At 37.3% G+C, this 17,281-nt stretch overlaps 1 protein-coding gene across 3 annotated transcripts in view; it reads left to right on the plus strand.

The window, feature by feature from the left end:
* Window positions 1-12,191, plus strand: part of LOC110450366 — a 16,844-nt gene extending 4,653 nt beyond the window's left edge. For 2 of the 3 annotated variants that reach the window (XM_021497845.1, XM_021497847.1), the window contains 2 exons: window positions 5,134-5,223; window positions 9,512-12,191. In XM_021497845.1, the coding sequence (XP_021353520.1) occupies window positions 5,134-5,223; window positions 9,512-10,152 (731 nt within the window). In that variant the 3' untranslated portion in view covers window positions 10,153-12,191. Of the gene's footprint in view, window positions 1-4,829; window positions 5,010-5,133; window positions 5,224-9,511 lie in introns of those variants that run through there. The other variant, XM_021497848.1, reaches the window with a different exon arrangement.
* Window positions 12,192-17,281: the final 5,090 nt, after the last annotated feature.

Consider the following 17,281-nt stretch of genomic DNA (forward strand, 5'->3'; position numbering starts at 1 on the left):
CCTGTGTTGAGGGTATTTTACTCAGAGGCCCTGTGTTGAGGGTATTTTACTCAGAGGCCCTGTGTTGAGGGTATTTTACTTAGAGGACCTGTGTTGAGGGTATTTTACTCAGAGGCCCTGTGTTGAGGGTATTTTACTTAGAGGCCCTGTGTTGAGGGTATTTTACTTAGAGGACCTGTGTTGAGGGTATTTTACTCAGAGGCCCTGTGTTGAGGGTATTTTACTTAGAGGCCCTGTGTTGAGGGTATTTTACTTAGAGGACCTGTGTTGAGGGTATTTTACTCAGAGGCCCTGTGTTGAGGGTATTTTACTTAGAGGCCCTGTGTTGAGGGTATTTTACTTAGAGGACCTGTGTTGAGGGTATTTTACTCAGAGGCCCTGTTTTTAGGGGTGTTTTACTGAGTTTCTGTGTGGAAGGGTATTTTTTATTAAAGGCCTGGGTGGAGGGGTATTTTACCTAGAGGTTTTGTGCTATGGGGATTTCTTTTAGAGGCCCTTAGCGCAGTTTTTTTTTACTAAAAGGCCCTGTTTGGTGGGATATTTTACTTAGAGCACTGTGTTGAGGGGTATTTTACTTAGTGGCCCTGTGCGGAGGGTTATTTATCATAGAGGCCATATTGGAGGGGTATTTCTCTTACATGCTGTGTGTCGAGAGTTTTTTTTTTCTCTTAGAGGCTGTGTATAAAGGGGTATTTTACTTAGAGGCACTGTTCGGAGGGGTATTTTACTTAGAGGCCTTGTGGGGAGGGTTTTTTCTCTTAGAGGCTGTGTGTGGAGTTTTTTTCTCTCTTAAAGGCTGTGTATAGAGGGGTATTTTACTTAGAGGCCCTGTGTGGAGGGTTATTTTTTATTAGATGCCTGTATGGAGGTGTATTTTACCTCAAGGTCTTGTGCGATAGGGTATTTACAATGTATCTTAGAAGCCCTGTGTTGAGGGGTATTTTACGTAGAGGCCCTGTACTGAGGGGTATTTTACTTAGAGGCCATGTGTGGAGGGTTATTTTTTTTTATTAGAGGCCTGGATGGAGGGGTATTTTACTGGGAGGCCCTGTGTTGAGGGGTATTTTACTGGGAGGCCCTGTGTTGAGGGGTATTTTACTTAGAGGCCCTGTGTTGAGGGTTATTTTACAGGGAGGCCATGTGTGGAGGGTTATTTTTTTTTATTAGAGGCCTGGGTGGAGGGGTATATATATTTCAGGGGCACATAGAGCATAAGTGAGGGTAACCCCTGGAGTATTGTACTGTGATTGCTGAGTATGACATATACTTCAAGGTCCATTTTATTTATTTTATGTTGTATTTCAAATCATTCCAATGCTAACTTTTCGTTTTAGGCTACTTGGAAATTATCAGTGGAAAGGTTCATTTACATGTAGATCATACATTGCATCACTTTCATACTATGTGTGGTGCCCGCCTGACCTATATTTCACGGTCCATTGGTTTTGTTGATGTCACATAGTAGTTTTATTTGCAAGTTAAAAACAGATAGTTTGTCAGTAGATAGAAAAATACTTGTGATGTGTGTTCTTCAAAGTGAAACTCAGGAATAATGATTTTGTATGCATTGATGAAATGAGAGATATATATGTCAACTGATTGTATATCTAAAGTTTTAACCGATAATACGTATAAAACGTTTGGCTACTGATAAAGCTGCGAATAACTTACTTCGGTAGACAATTTCTCTCCCTATTTTAAAACAAGTTCAAGTTTATTAATTACGTTAAGCTGCATATACAATGTATACAGTGCAGCATAAAGTAAAAAAGTAAACAACAACAAACATGCACAGCACCTCCGCACTTATTACATTTCTACTACAAGAAATAATGTACTAAATAATAAAATAACATTTGATGTTAAAGATATATTATGTATTACTGACAAGCACTTACTCAATACATTTTGTCTTCTTCTACTGGAAATACTTATGTATTTTGTCGAAAGCCCTGTCTTTTATATTTTCTGTGGACAACAACTTACATGTAATATATTCATACCTACTTGTATGTCTGATTTAGTAAAGTTTAATAAAGGGATTATGTAAATCTGAAAAACTGGACATTTAAGAACAAAATGAAGTTCATCTCCCCCCATCATGTAAGACACATAACGAACAAACCTTGTTTCTGTTTTCAATACCCTGGTATCTACCAGTTTCTGTATTTAGTTTATCGGACAAGGTTTTAAACTCTACAAATAATAGTTGACGTATCTTTTATGATACAAACGCATATTTATCACATAATGTAATGTGTTAGCCAGTGAATATAACCATTTATCAAATAATGTACTGTTATCCAGTGAATATAACTATATTTATCACATAATGTAATGTGTTATCCAGTGAATATAACTATTTATCACATAATGTAATGTGTTATCCAGTAAATATAACCATTTATCACATAATGTAAGGTGTTATCCAGTGAATATTATACAATTATGGACTTTTGTGCTGGTGAATATGATGTGATATGAACCTGAAAATGTGATATTAACAGAGGCGAAGCCGAGGTCAATATCATTTTTTCAGGTTCATATCACATCATATTTACCAGCACAAAAGTCCATAACTATTTTATTATATGCTTCAACAGTCAAATAAAACAAAACTCAAGGTTCAGATTTTCGTACGCGAGCATCCGTGTAAAATTTAGCCAGGTTTGAATTCAACAATTCAGCATTGTAGCTTTCGAAGGCATCGTCTAGGTTCTTTTTCTTAAGATAAACATGGAGGACATGCACTGCTTGTTAAATGGTCTTTTTTATGTAAACAGCATCTTTATCCTCGAATGTTTGGTAATTTTCTGATGTAATGGAGGAGAAACGTTCGCCAGCAACCATCTTCTATTGTCGTCTGACAGATCGTGTTCCGGTTTAACTACGCATGCGCTACGACAGGTTCCGGGGAATTTCCATATAGGCTATAATTAGAAATCGATATTCACCGGATAACCAGTCTACATGAGTTTTTGAGGACTGGTCACGTGTAGAGGATCCGACCAATGTGATTGCCAGAAATGTTCATACATATAATAAAACCATTTATCACATAATGTAATGTGTTAGCCAGTGAATATTATACAATTATGGACTTTTGTGCTTCGCCTCAGTCAATATCACTCTTTCAGGTTCATATCACATCATATTTACCAGCACAAAAGCCCATAACTGTTTTATTATATGCTTCAACAATAAAATAAAACAAAACAAAACTAAAGGTTCAGATTTTTGTACGGGAGCCTCTGTGTAAAATTTAGCCAGGTTTGAACACAACAGTTCATCATTGTAGCTTTCGAAGGCATCGTCTAGGTTATTTTTCTTACGATAAGCATGGAGGACATGCACTGCGTGTTCAATGGCTTTTTGTTTACGATAACAGCACCTTTATCCTCGAATAGTTTTGGTAATTTTCCTAACGGAAGAGAAACGTTCGCCAGCAGCCATCTTCTAATGCCGTCCTACAGATCGCGTTCCAGTCTAACTGGAATGTTAGACTGTCCAAAACCATATTTGTGAGGTTCTATGGTTGACGTTACAGTGAGAGTTCCGCCATAGACAGGCCCTCCAAATATTGATAACTGGACAAGTGGAGAACGAAATATTTTCCGACACTGTTACAGATCTTGTTTCGGTTTCACAGAGACATATATTATCGATACGTCTCTGGGTTTCACGACCTGGACCTGCGACGGTATGGCGTAGAAACGATATTGTAGCAATTTTGCCTGAAACTAGCGATCAAATCTTTAAGCATCATCTTCTTTTGGTATTGCCTTAATGACCCCCTTTTTCCATCGCATTACCTCAACGAAGTCACCAACGTTTGCCGGATGTTGACAGCAGATGACGTAAACAAAACAACATGCGGTAAAAGGCGCGTGAAAAAATTCGTCCAGGCAATTAAGTTCATCTTCTCGACCAATCAAAACCACGGAAGGTGATATACCACGTGTGGTGTATAACTCATATTTATTCAACAGTCTGCATGTTTATACAATGATCTGAGAGTGGAGTAACACAGCGTATTGTGGTAGAAAACAATTTACCACATAATGTACTTTGTTATCCAGTGAATATTAAGTTATTAACCCCATATGTTATTTGACCTATCAGCCCTGTGATTAGTTTTAAGTTTTCAATTGATTCAATTGTGACGTCACGCCTAGGACAAGTACATGATGTCACAGACTTACACACTGGAGTCAAAAAATATTGCGTTTTACAGTACATTTCAAGGTTGCATGAAAATTGTCGTTTTCCACGAAAAAATGCCACAAATCTTGATAATGTGATAAAAAGGATCTTACACCCCTTTTAATTCATATGAAATTTATGAAACTCGTCACATATTTATCATTTTAGCTCGCCAGAGGCTCGCTAAATTGGAAAATTCTTAAGACTGGTTTCATAAATATCATATAAAATGGAAACTCATGTAACATCCTAAATGCTATTTTTTTTTGCGTATACACCCATGTAGTACAGTATTATTTTAAAGTAATTAACAAACGCTTGTGCAATATTATAATATACAACGGGACCGGATACAGGAAATTTGACTTATACACAGAGGACACAGGAAATGTGGCTTATACACAGAGGTCGGAAACTTGATATATGCGACAGGGGCCAATTAAAGGGGTTGTGGTTGGAGGAAGGACAATAAAGGGGACGTAGGAATTTAACGGACTAGACTGCCCCCCCCCCCCCCCTCTGTCTCTAGAATATTGATATTGAATTATTAAGAAAAAAAAAAACCACTAACGGTCTGGTTCTAAACTAGAGGGGGGGTGGGGGGCGGGGTTAAAATCTTCACAAAACATAGGGGCTGGTAACCTAGAAACGGTCACTTGAAGCATAGACTGGAGTAAGTGAATGGGTCGTTACCCTGATAAATAGCATTTTGAAACTCTTCCTCTTCCTGACCCTGTTACTGTGGAATACAGAGGTTTTCTCCCTTTGATGGAAAACTACATAATTCACAGGATCAAACAGTATTGGTAATTCAAAATGAAAGGAGAAATTTGAACTGAATGATATGGCAGATACCAAAATTGTGACCTGCAGTTTGTAATATAACATATATTTTCACTTTCGTATGAAAACAATTTTGTTCTTTTCCAGGTATCTTGCACTTGATGATATGGGTACCTGATAAAGACCCGGTAGACAAGGCTAACTGCAGATGCACGTGCTGGGACACTGTTTTCAAAGGTAAACAATCCTAAACTCCGTTTTAGAATTAGTCTAGGATATGAAGCCATAATAGACGGGATTGAAATGTAGTGAAAATATAGGTATTGCTAACGTTTTGTGTACATTTTGAGGTTCCAATCCTCGATACTCCAGAGGTTACCCTCTCTTTCGCTCTCTGCACCCATAGAATAGTAAATTTGAAGACATGCGGCTAGCTATTTTATTGATATCCGGTAAAAAAAACTTACCAATAGCTAGGTTCATATCTGTCCTTTGAAGATTAGACAGGAGTGACAACCGACTTCAAAGCCAGTAAATTTTACCGCCACGCGACCGCAAGATTATTTTGATCAACATCGAAGGATCAAACTAATCTTCTCGTCTCATCCGCAAGGTGGTGCACACGGAGCCTTCAATTTTGCTGACATATTCCAGAGGTGTAGAGAGCGAAAGTGAGCGTAACCCTTACCAATTTAACAACGGTTTTGAAATGTATAATTTACATATATCAACTTGAACTTAAGTTTTCAAATTGATACATCTCAAGTGACCTATTGCGATCGCCTTTTGTCCAGCGTCGTCCGTCGTCCAACATGCGTCCGTAAACAATTTACGTTTTCGACTTCTTCTCCAAAACCCCTGAACCAATTTCAATGAAATTTTGCAGAAACTTTCCATGGCCAAAGGTCAACAAAAATAGTGGCCGGTTTGGTCCCCAGCCCCCAGGGGACAGAGGGGCGGGGCCAAAAAGGGTCAAATTGACTAAAATTTCAAAAGTCTTCTTCTCAAGACCCAGATATGGTAGAATCAAATACTCTTCATAGATAGAAGGGTATTAAGGTGCTTTACCCATATTGTGAATTTCTTGACCCTGGGGTCTCGCGTTTTCCCCTGGGGAGGGGGTAAACTTGAGTATAGTTTATATAGGAAAATCACATTTTGGACCAACATTTGTTTAATTTCCATTGGAAGTAATTCAATTTAGGTTAGCATTATCAGTATTAGGTAGCAGTTTGATAGTATGCACATATGAGCCCTGACTGGCCCCCAGGGGCTGATGGGCGGGGCCAAAAAGGGTTGAATTGACTTAAATTTGAAAAATCTTCTTCTCAAGACCCAGATATGGTAGAATCAAACACTCTTCATAGATGGAAGGGTCCTAAGGTGCTTTACCAAAATTGTGAATTTCATGACCCCTGGGTCTCATGTTTCCCCCTGGGGAGGGGGTAAATTTTACTATAGTTTATATAGGGAAATCACATTTTGGACCAACATTTGTTTAATTGCCATTGGAAGTAATTCAATTTAGGTAAGCATTATCAGTATTGGGTAGCAGTTTGATGGTATGCACATATGAGCCCTGATTGACCCCCCAGGGCTGATGGGCGGGGCCAAAAAGGGTCGAATTGACTGAAATTTCAAAGGAAAGGGGGAGGGGGCAACATTTATTATGGTTTATAATGGCAAATGATACTTTGAATATTACATGTTAATAACTTGATTGGAATTATAACCTTGAGTTGACAGTTTGATACTATGAACATTTTGAGCCAGCTCTACCCACAAGGGCTGTAGGGTGGGGCCCAAAGGAGTCTGTGTGCTAAAATTTCTTCATTTTCCTTGTTTAGAATCAGAGTTGCTTGTTTCAAATACTTTTTAGTCTTAAATCTGTATGCTAGATATTGAATAAGGTGGTTTTATCGTTTTTTGTCACTTTGAATAATATTTCTGTTGGTGTTAAATACAAAATCCACTCTCTGTATAAATATATCAGGTGACCGTTAAGGCTCATGGGCCTCTTGTTTTATAAATTGCGCCGGCCGGGGTAGAGGAGGCCAGGTATTAGTATTAGTACTAGTAAGCTGACAGTGACCAGTCGAAACAATACAAAACCATCGTAAAAAGCCGCCGTAACATAATCTAACGACATATATACAAGTTACAATTGAACTTTCTTTAACGGATGTCCTTGAATGACCTTAGCTGTTCAACTTAATTCAGTTTATTCCAAAAGCAGTACAGCTTATAGGAGTTATAACATACATGTGTTAAACATAGTAAAATCAATCAATGTGAAAACAATTTCACCCCTTGTCATACATCGAGCAATTAATAAATGCACTATACAAGATAACACAATAATATTACTACATGTATCAGCTGTCACGCCTGGCAGTGGCAGTACACAAAAATTGTCCAAGATTATATAGTTGTTACATTCCTTACAGACAGAAGTTGTACAAGCTTAAAGACAGAAGGGCGACGCCAGAAATATGGCTAAATATATTTTTATCTAATATCAGAATAAAAAGTACACGCAAGAAATCGAAGCATATGTCGTGTTCTGTATCTGTATATTACTGGAAGACCTTAAATTTGAGTATAAATTCCAGGGTTGGAGGAGTGCGCTTTTAGTTTATATTGTTTCAGTTTGTAGTGCTGTCTTGAAGGTCTTCTGGTAGGTTATTCCACTCTGTTGTTGTTTTCAATATGTCCGCATTACACTGGAAATGTCGGTAATTTTCACTATTTTTCGATCTGGTACGGGTGTTTGATGAAGTCGATATGTGATCTACAGGTATGGCCACTAGCCCCTTCACGATCTTATAAAAAGGGCAAGCCGATGGTCTCGCCCACAGGGGCATGGATCGCTTTACCTGTAATATAAAAAATAGGGGTCTCCTATACTAATATATACAAAGGGATATAACGACACACTGAAATCCGTTACCCCCTTTTCTGTTTCAGTATATATTAGTATAGGAGACCCCTATTTTTTATATTACAAGTAAAGCGATCCATGCCCCTGTGGTCTCGCCTGCGGTCCTTTAGTGGTGTTAGTTTTAGAGTGTCCATCATTTCTGTTATACTGCTGTACCTTCTATAGTTTGATGTTATAAATCGGGCAGCGCGGCGTTGTACCTTTTCCAGCGAGTGGATGCTGTATTGCTGGTAAGGGTCCCATATCGTGCAGCTGTGTTCCAGGACGGATCTCACCAACGATTTGTATATGGGCACTGTCGCAGGTTTCGTCTTAGGAATCCGATAGTGTTGCCATAAATGGGCTTGCATGTTGTAAACATTATGGTTTTATCTGTTTAGAATATTTATGTCACGTCATATTCATTTATAACTATTAAGGATCCCCGTACTACCATTCTCGCGGATGCATACTACTGCCAAAAAAGTGTAAATACGGATTGGAAACTGTCTTTTCCGATATGACTTTGGCTGTGATACATGTAAGCCATTTCCGAAAAGAAAAGCTTTACATCAACAAACATAATGTTCTTTCTACATCACTTAGTTTTAACGTAAACTTTCCATAACTCCCTCACTTGAGTTTCAGAACCACAGTACATTATTAAATTGAGTGTTAATATTCAAAATATAAACAGAAAATGATTGAATGTTAACAGGGACAGTATATCACTATACGTCCATGATGAGTAAACATTATTTATTTTGTAAGCTAAATAGGAGTTATCTCCCCTACACCGTTTAAATACATAGGCCTACCAAGCTGATGTCCAGTCTAAAGTCAGTAACATCTGTTGAAATTGAAAACACAGTAAATATAAATAAATCCATCAATTAATTATCCATATTAACTAGGTCACACATTAAACTTTAACATATATTCACTTGATTATTTTAGAATCCATGTTTACCAGGAAACATGTTTTATAAACAAAATTAAAACAAATAAAACAGGGAGAGATTCGAAATAATTCATGGCTTTATCTAAATGATAACCCCATTTTATCCACATTTTGTAGGTAACTCTGTGTACTTGAAACACCTTTCTCTCTTAATTTGCGATCAGTTTTATTTAGGTAACAGTCATCTATAAATAAACATGAACATAGGACTCCACTTAATCTAAATATTCATGGTATTTTTGTATCCATGCAAACAAGGTTATATTTATGAACATTGCAAATGCCATTCAATCCTTATATTTATATTCTAAATGTCTAGTAATTATTGATGTTAAAATAGGTTTTCACTTATATTTTTGATTTTACCAGTGCATACGAGATTTTTGGAATAGCCTATGTCACCAAAATGTTTGCTTCTAACGGTTGTCACACGTTATTCGAGGCGGGAGGAGAACCATCAAAATGACGCTGATTCTTTTGTGTTCATAGCCCTATGAACGCAATGTCTTATGACGATGCTTGAACTTGCAGTAGAAATTTAAATTTGATTCCGTGTATGTATTTTGTTGATTTTATAATGTTGGTAACCAAAATGAGATTGTGTATTTCTTTTCAGTGTATAATAAGAATTGTTTTCTTTGCAGGGTCGTACCAGAATCAAAACGACATCGGATATAAACATTTCTACTTCAACGCCACCTTACAAACCTACGTCATATGGATTATCACGGTCTGTCATATGATAGCTTTATACGAAGCTGTCAAATACTTGTGGCTGACGTTCACGTCCGGTGATATCCGAACGTCAATGGTCTTTCTGTTTCTCTTGGACATTTACCCTATTTATTACTCGTGGTGGAATTACACAAATTATTTCAACGACGATTTCTATCAACAATTTACTCATCAGTTCTTCTTTTCAGCAACTGAATTTGTTTCAATATGTTTCATATTGCAACTGTGTTCTAAGAAATACGAAATTGATAAATGGAAAATCATGACAGTTATCTGTATTAGTTTCGTTCATTTACTCATAGGGGGCGTTGATCAGTTTTTCGTGCAGATGTTTCTCGGAGAAGGAAGGAATTACCAGAAAATGCGGAATTTTGGTTTCATGGTACCAGATCTGTTACATATAACTATACCTATGCAAGTTTATCGGAGATCATGGAATAGCATTCAAAGTGTGAACAAACAGCAACAGTTATTTACAAAAAAAGATGTCGGTTATGCTGTCTCTGCAATATGTGGTGGTTTTATAATAGGTAAATTAATCCTTCGGTGACTGGAACAATTAAAAATAAAATATCCTCAGGAAAATTATGTAATTGATTCCGACTAGTAAGGCATATTTAGTTGTGTGGTGCATTGCTTGAACTTAAGTAAATCAGAAATAACCATGTTGAGGTTACTTAATGATAATTGTTCAATGAAGGCCTGGAGCCTGACGTCTGCATCCAGAAGTAAATATTAGTACAACTCTTAGTCTATCGGCATATACTGAACGGGTTTTTCACACGCAGAGTTTCTTAACATACTATCATACATCATTAAAGTAATGCTCCCTGTGTTAATCAGATAATATCTAATTTAATCATTTGAACGCATATTTGTCACATTTATCTTTATAAGAAACCCATTTGCTAAGATAAGTAGCCGATTGTACGCTGTAGACTATCTTTGAACATGTTTACTGTGAAACCTCTTTATAACGCCCATAGTTACATTTGCCACCTCGTTTATCATCAACGTAGTTCATTGTCCCTTTTTCTTGTTAACTTACTAGTTCATTTAAACATTTTCTTCAATCTATTGACAAACCCTTTTGTAATGCCAATTTTTTTTTTTACAAATGGTGACAGTATAACGAGGTTTTACTTTAGTTGTACGCAATTGAGTTTCATTTTATAGAATGTTATATACTAGAATATACATTTTTATTAACGTACATATCCAAGTAATTTTGTAAACTGTGATTTTTTTATTTGCGATTGTGTCTGAATATGAATATGTATGACATATCATATCATATAGAATGTTCTTCCATTCTCGATACCCAGGGTTTACGCTCACTTTCCCTCTCTGCACCCCTGGAATGTGTCATAGAAAATTTGAAGGCGAGAACATAGCTGTTTGATTGGTCTCGGGTAAAAACAAACTGGCCTATCGCTAGGTTGATACCTGTCCTTTGAATATTACAAAGGAGAGATGCCCGACTTCAAAGCCTGTCAATTTTAACCGTTACGTGACCGCGAGATTCTTTTGATGTACATCAAACGATCGAACTAATCTTCTTGTCTCATCAACAAGCTAGGTGGAGCACACTGAACCGTCAATTTTACTATGACATATTCCAGGGGTGCAGAGAGCGAAGGTGAGCGTAACCCCTTGATATCGAGGATGATTTTCTCCGTGGCCAAATGTATGTTATATACCCATGCTGGAACCAACTGGTAAATCAGACCGTGATAAACAGACCGAAACAGGATATACATGTAACTAAATGTCAACAAAATCATAATTTGTTCTCAATAATCGAAACAAGGGAATTATGTGGGGTTCCCTGAGTGGGTCTCTAAACTTTTGTTATTTCGAATTTTCAGGACTACAGACTTGTCGTTGTGGCGTTGTAATTATTTTCAGAATAAGCTTGAAAGTTGTATTGCACGTTTCTGTATTACCAGTCTGTTTAGACTGAAAAGAAACTTAAACTTGATTTTATACTTTGTATTGGACCTATAAAACATATCCTGGCTGTAGTCTAGTCCTTGATTTGAACGAATACACATATTCAGTTTCTGAATTTCTTGAATTTACATTGACAAAATATAAACACTTTACCAAATGATATGTATACACGTGCTTACTCGAGCCTAAGGCAGCTACGCTACTGTTAAATGAGCAAAGGAAAATTGTGCATGGGAATCCTTTTCTTATTCGCAGAAAATAGGACCAGGTGTTCCGGAAGGATAAGCTTATTCTGCTTCATCCATATCATATTTCCCTATGGGATAATGGTGGCGATCATAGATATAAATCATAAACCAGAATGTTGTCTCTTCTGATCCATTAAACAAAGAAACTGATCATAATGAAACCCTCCATATAAGGGGTTTGATCACATTAAACAAATGTCTTATTCCCTATAGTTGTTTGCATACACTTGTAAAGTGCTTGTTTCCTGTTATTTTGCCATGTGCAATACGTCATTTGTAATTGTAATTTGTCATCAAAAGGAAAACCATGGGCTATCATCTATGTGTGTGCTAAAAAAAGCTCCTTCATTATACCATGTGTTATAGAATAAATGTATTTCGTTCAATATGCAATTTATGACAATATTTTGTAACGTTTATTGATGGTATTGACGACTGAAATTAGCAGCTGTTTGTAATATATCATCATGATTAATTCTGTTTACAATATGTTTTCATTCTACGTTAAGCGAGTACATGTGAGCTTGATCCATCCCATTTAGTCTATATCTATCCGTTCGTCCGTCCGCCAGCCTTTTTTCCTTTATAAGAACTCTGATGAAAAGTCATAAGGCTGAGGTCCGTGACAATTTGCACGCAGCGTGTTTGGTGAAGGACTGTGAAGGACTGCTCGATTTGTCGTACTCACAAGAACGAGTAATATGCCTACTCCAAAACAAGGGCTTACATGTAGGTATAACCGAACAAGCTCCATTTCTGTGAAGTGAAAGCGTTAAACTGTCACGAAGCCTCCATAATTTATTAATAAAATGACAACATTGTACATACAAGGTAATTAATGGTTTTTTTTAGTCACCTGAGCTTTAGCTATCCGTCTTCGTCCGTCGTCGTCCGTCGTGTCGTGCGTCGTCCGTTAACATTTCCAACTTAAGCTGAAATACCGGCAAAGGGATTTCATTAATATTTCATGGGAAGGTTACTGACATCTCCCTGACCAAGTGTTGTTATTTTTCGGGTCGATCAGAAATCCAATATGGCCGCCACGGCCGCCATTTTGAAAAACTATTTCAAACTTTAAGTCAAGTTCTGCTAGGCCGATTGAACTGAAACTTTGTAGGAATGATCGACTCATGGTCCTGACAAAGTTTTGTTATTTTTCGGGTCGATCAGAAATACAATTTGGCTGCCATGGCCACTATTTTGAAAATACAAATTTCATACTTAAAAACAAGTTCTAATAGGCCGATCTAACTGAATACCGGTCTAGGAAAGATCAGCACATGGTCCTGACAAACTTAAGTTAACGTTATACTTAACAATTTTTTACTGAAATTGGTACATATTTCAACAACAAAAATAAATACTGTAGGACTCAGGTGACCGTTAAGGCCCATGGGCCTCTTGTTTAAAACGTCATTTTTCTTGATCTATCAGATTCATTCATAATGTAATATTTCAATTCCTACTCAAGTTGGACTCGATGCAATTACCAAATGTAACCTGTTTCATTTGTCGACGAATTTGACCAGATTAACTTTGCCTGTGCGTATGATTTTGCGAAGGGAGATAACTATTAACATGTTTAAACAAAGACGATTCCACCTGCTTAGATTTTACATTTATTTGAAGCTACACAAGAAATTGTTAAAACAACCAAAAAATATCAATTGGCGAGATATTATCAGCTCACGGTTGCTAGCGGTAGTGTACATGTACATGTACTGCCCTAGAAATTATCCCTCCAGCCACGGACTTTGCTAACTATAATCTGATTCCGTGCTCCAGCTAACCATTCTGTCTTTTGTGTCAATATCAACCCCGGTACAAAATCGAAAACAGCGTAGATTCATGTGGTCCCGTTTATATGAAATGCAGTCGTACAGCCAACCTACTATATCAAATTATTTCGTCTGTCTCATATCCATTTTATTGTTATATTGCCGATTCCATATTCACATATCATGTGTACAAGGCGACAGGGAGGTTCCTTATCAAACGCTTTCATAGAGCCTCTGTATAAATTACATCATATGATATAAAACATCATTGCGCTTTGATTCGTTTTCAAAAAATCTTCCCGATGAGATGTAAGCTCCAGTTGGCTATGTTTGTTCTTCGTGTTCTATAGGACTGCTCCCAGATATAATGATTGCAGTATACCTATTCCGTCTTTGCGTATTGCAGAGTTATCTGCTCTTGTGAGCAAATATTGATTGTTACGTCATTAGTTTGTGTGAGAAAAGTACGTCGTTTTCTCAAAATTTCATGACGTTACTCTCACAAACAAATGACGTAACAATCAATACCTGCTTACAAGAGCAGATAACTCTGCAATTAGAAAAGACGAAATACCTCAATGTGTAACATCAGCACATAAAACACAACCATATGCTACCTTTTAGTTGATTAGTGAACCGTAGTCAATATCTGAAAGTAGTGTTCCATCGGTACTTCCCTTTGTCTGGTTCATATTTCATATACCCTGTCCCCTGTAGTTGCCGTATTGGGGTACTAGTACTCTCATATGACTGTTGAGTGTGTGTTGTCTCGTGTTCCATGCATCTTGCTACTCATCCTCGATATCCAGGGATCATGCTTACCTTCGCTCTCTACACCCCTGGGATATGCCATAGCGAAATTGAAGGCTCGGTGTGCGCCACCTTGTTGATGAGACAAGAAGATTTGTTCGATCCTTTGATATACATCATGAGAATTTCGCGGTCACATAACGGTAAAAATTGACTGGCTTTAAAGTCGGGCGTCTCTCCTTTTTATACGACTGTCAAATTTGATGGTAGTATTATGGTATGGCGTTGTCCGTCCGTCCGTCCGGCGTAAACTTTGTTTGTCCGGCAATCCCCTCCTACATTTTTCGACTGTTCTATTTGAAACGTAGTATACATAATAATCATGATATGAAGTTGTGTCCCCCCTAAACGAATTTTGATTCGACAATTTTTCCAAAAGTTATTGCCCTTTGTTCATTTCAGTATTTGATTTTTTTTGTCCGGCAATCACCTCCTACATTTTTCGACCGATCTCTTTCAAACTTGGTATACTTTATAATCATGATATGAAGTTGTGTCTCCCTTAAACGAAATTTGATTCGACGATTTTTGCATAATCTATTGCCTTTTGTTCATTTCAGTATTTGATTTTTTGTCTGAAGATTTTCTCCTACATTTTTTATAGCATATCAGCTAACCACTCTTAGAATGGTGCAGATCTTATTTCAATGTCAGAAAGTGTATAAAACTATATGGCATTCGACGGGCGTATTTTGTTCCGCCCCGCGTTACTCTTGTTAATCTTCAAATGACAGGTATCAGCCAAGCGGTTGGTAAGGCATGTCTCTCAAAGAGCTTGTTCTGAATATGATCCATCAAAACCATTCAGATCACAAACTTACGTTACACAGCCTGTTCCGAAAACATCGCACTGTAACCAATCTCTATGTAACAGCATCTAAGAATGAGTTCAAACAAGTTAGCTGTGCAATGTTTTGAAGATTTGTGGCATAGATTTTTACAACAGCAATTATTTCAGATCAAATTGTAAGTAATCCGCTTGGGGTACATTATTAGTTATCTTTGGGTTAGGAGGGGTCTACGGGCTCATAGACCCCGTCTGATCTATAACGACCAAAGGGGTCTATGAGCCAGTAGACCCCTCCTAACCCAGAGATAACGAATTTGTCGCCCTGACAATCTGTTAAAACATTTTTTCCTGCAAAATTATAAGTCACGTTGTGAGTTTCAGTTGAAAGGTGATAGTACCCAAATCTGATCACCAAACCATCATTTTATTCATTCATTGAAAAATCTGAAGAGGAATTATATTAATCTATAGTTGTATCAAAAGAAGAATATCGATGGGTGTTCTTACAAACTAAATTAGCACCGGTGTTCACTTGAGATATTTATAGAACGCTTTGAAGTCACCAATCACCGTTTCCAATTTTTTGCGAATGTCAGGACCCAAATCGGATCAAGGCTTGAATGAATATTTTTTGTCAGCATATTCAAATTTAATGATGACCTTTAGAATTTATATAACAAAACGTATTTCTATAGTGTGAATGTATTCCTATAGTCCAAAGCAGAATGCATAGTCGTCGCACGCGCCATGTTTTAAATACGTAATCAAAACACTGACATTTTGAGTTTGAATTACGTTTTGTAGTGCTAAATGAACTTAAAAACTAACCATCTGTAGACAAAACATGTTGCATGGCTATCTATTATAAGGTTTCATCATTGTTATAACTGATTTGTTGACACATGTATTGATTTATAAGTATATTTTGCAAAATGTGATTCGATTCGGGTACTGTTACCTCACTTGACTGCTACTGTACCAAAGTAGCCCGTACCGGACATCTTTTAAGACACATTTTAATGCATTTTTCTTTGACAAAACACAACCATCTTTGCAATAAGCACCCTAGAGGTACCATCAGCGTCTGTTTAGTTGAATTCGCTGTCGTTTAGATTCAAGTTTAAGTTATCTCCCCTCGCACGTGCTTTTATAGACTCCGCCAGAGCGCGGTCTATAGAAATATAGACCCCGTCAAGATATCCAATCAGAAAGAGTGTAAAAATTAGAAGGGTGACAATTGCCTATATTTAAAATTATGTATGCACTATGTATGTCTGTTTCCCTTTCTCGATATCCAGGGGTTACGCTCACCTTTGCTCTCTACACCCATGGAATATGTCATAGCAAAATTGAAGGCTCGGTGTGCGCCACATTGTTTATCAGGCAAGAAGACTAGTTCGATCCTTTGATGTACATCAAAATAATCTCGCGGTCACGTAACGGTAAAAATTGTCAGGCTTTGAAGTCGGGCGTCTCTCCTTTTTAATCTTCAATGGACAGGTATCAGCCAAGCGATTGGTCAGGTTTTTTTTTACCTGAGACCAATCAAACCTCTATCTTCGTGCTTTCAAGTTTGCTATGACATATTCCAGAGGTCTATAGAGCGAAAGTGAGCGCAACCCCTGGATACCGAGGATGTGTTTCCCTATGCTTTGCCTAAATTTACATGGTATTACTTCTGTTACATAATGTGTATTTACCCGACTTTGGCAGATAATTGAAATAGTTGACATTATCACCATTTCTATTTTTTTGAAACGATACCATTGTTTATCAACTTTCAAAAAATACTACAGGTAACTTATATATACAATTATGTAGGACTGAATGTTCCGGATATTCTTATTTGGCTTCAGTGTTTATATGATATCGCATTGATGATGTCCTTCCGGTTGTTTTGGTATCGCCTCAGTTCCTGTTGATGATGTCCTTCCGGTTGTTTTGGTATCGCGTCAGTTCCTGTTGATGATGTCCTTCTGGTTGTTTTGATATTGCCTCAGTTCCTGTTGATGATGTTCTTCCGGTTGTTTTGATATCGCCTCAAATGCTGTTGATGATGTCCTTCCGGTTGTTTTGATATTGCCTCAGTTCCTGTTGATG

Source organism: Mizuhopecten yessoensis, unplaced genomic scaffold (assembly GCF_002113885.1).
Source record: "Mizuhopecten yessoensis strain PY_sf001 unplaced genomic scaffold, ASM211388v2 scaffold5193, whole genome shotgun sequence".
NCBI classification, from domain to species: Eukaryota; Metazoa; Mollusca; class Bivalvia; order Pectinida; family Pectinidae; genus Mizuhopecten; species Mizuhopecten yessoensis.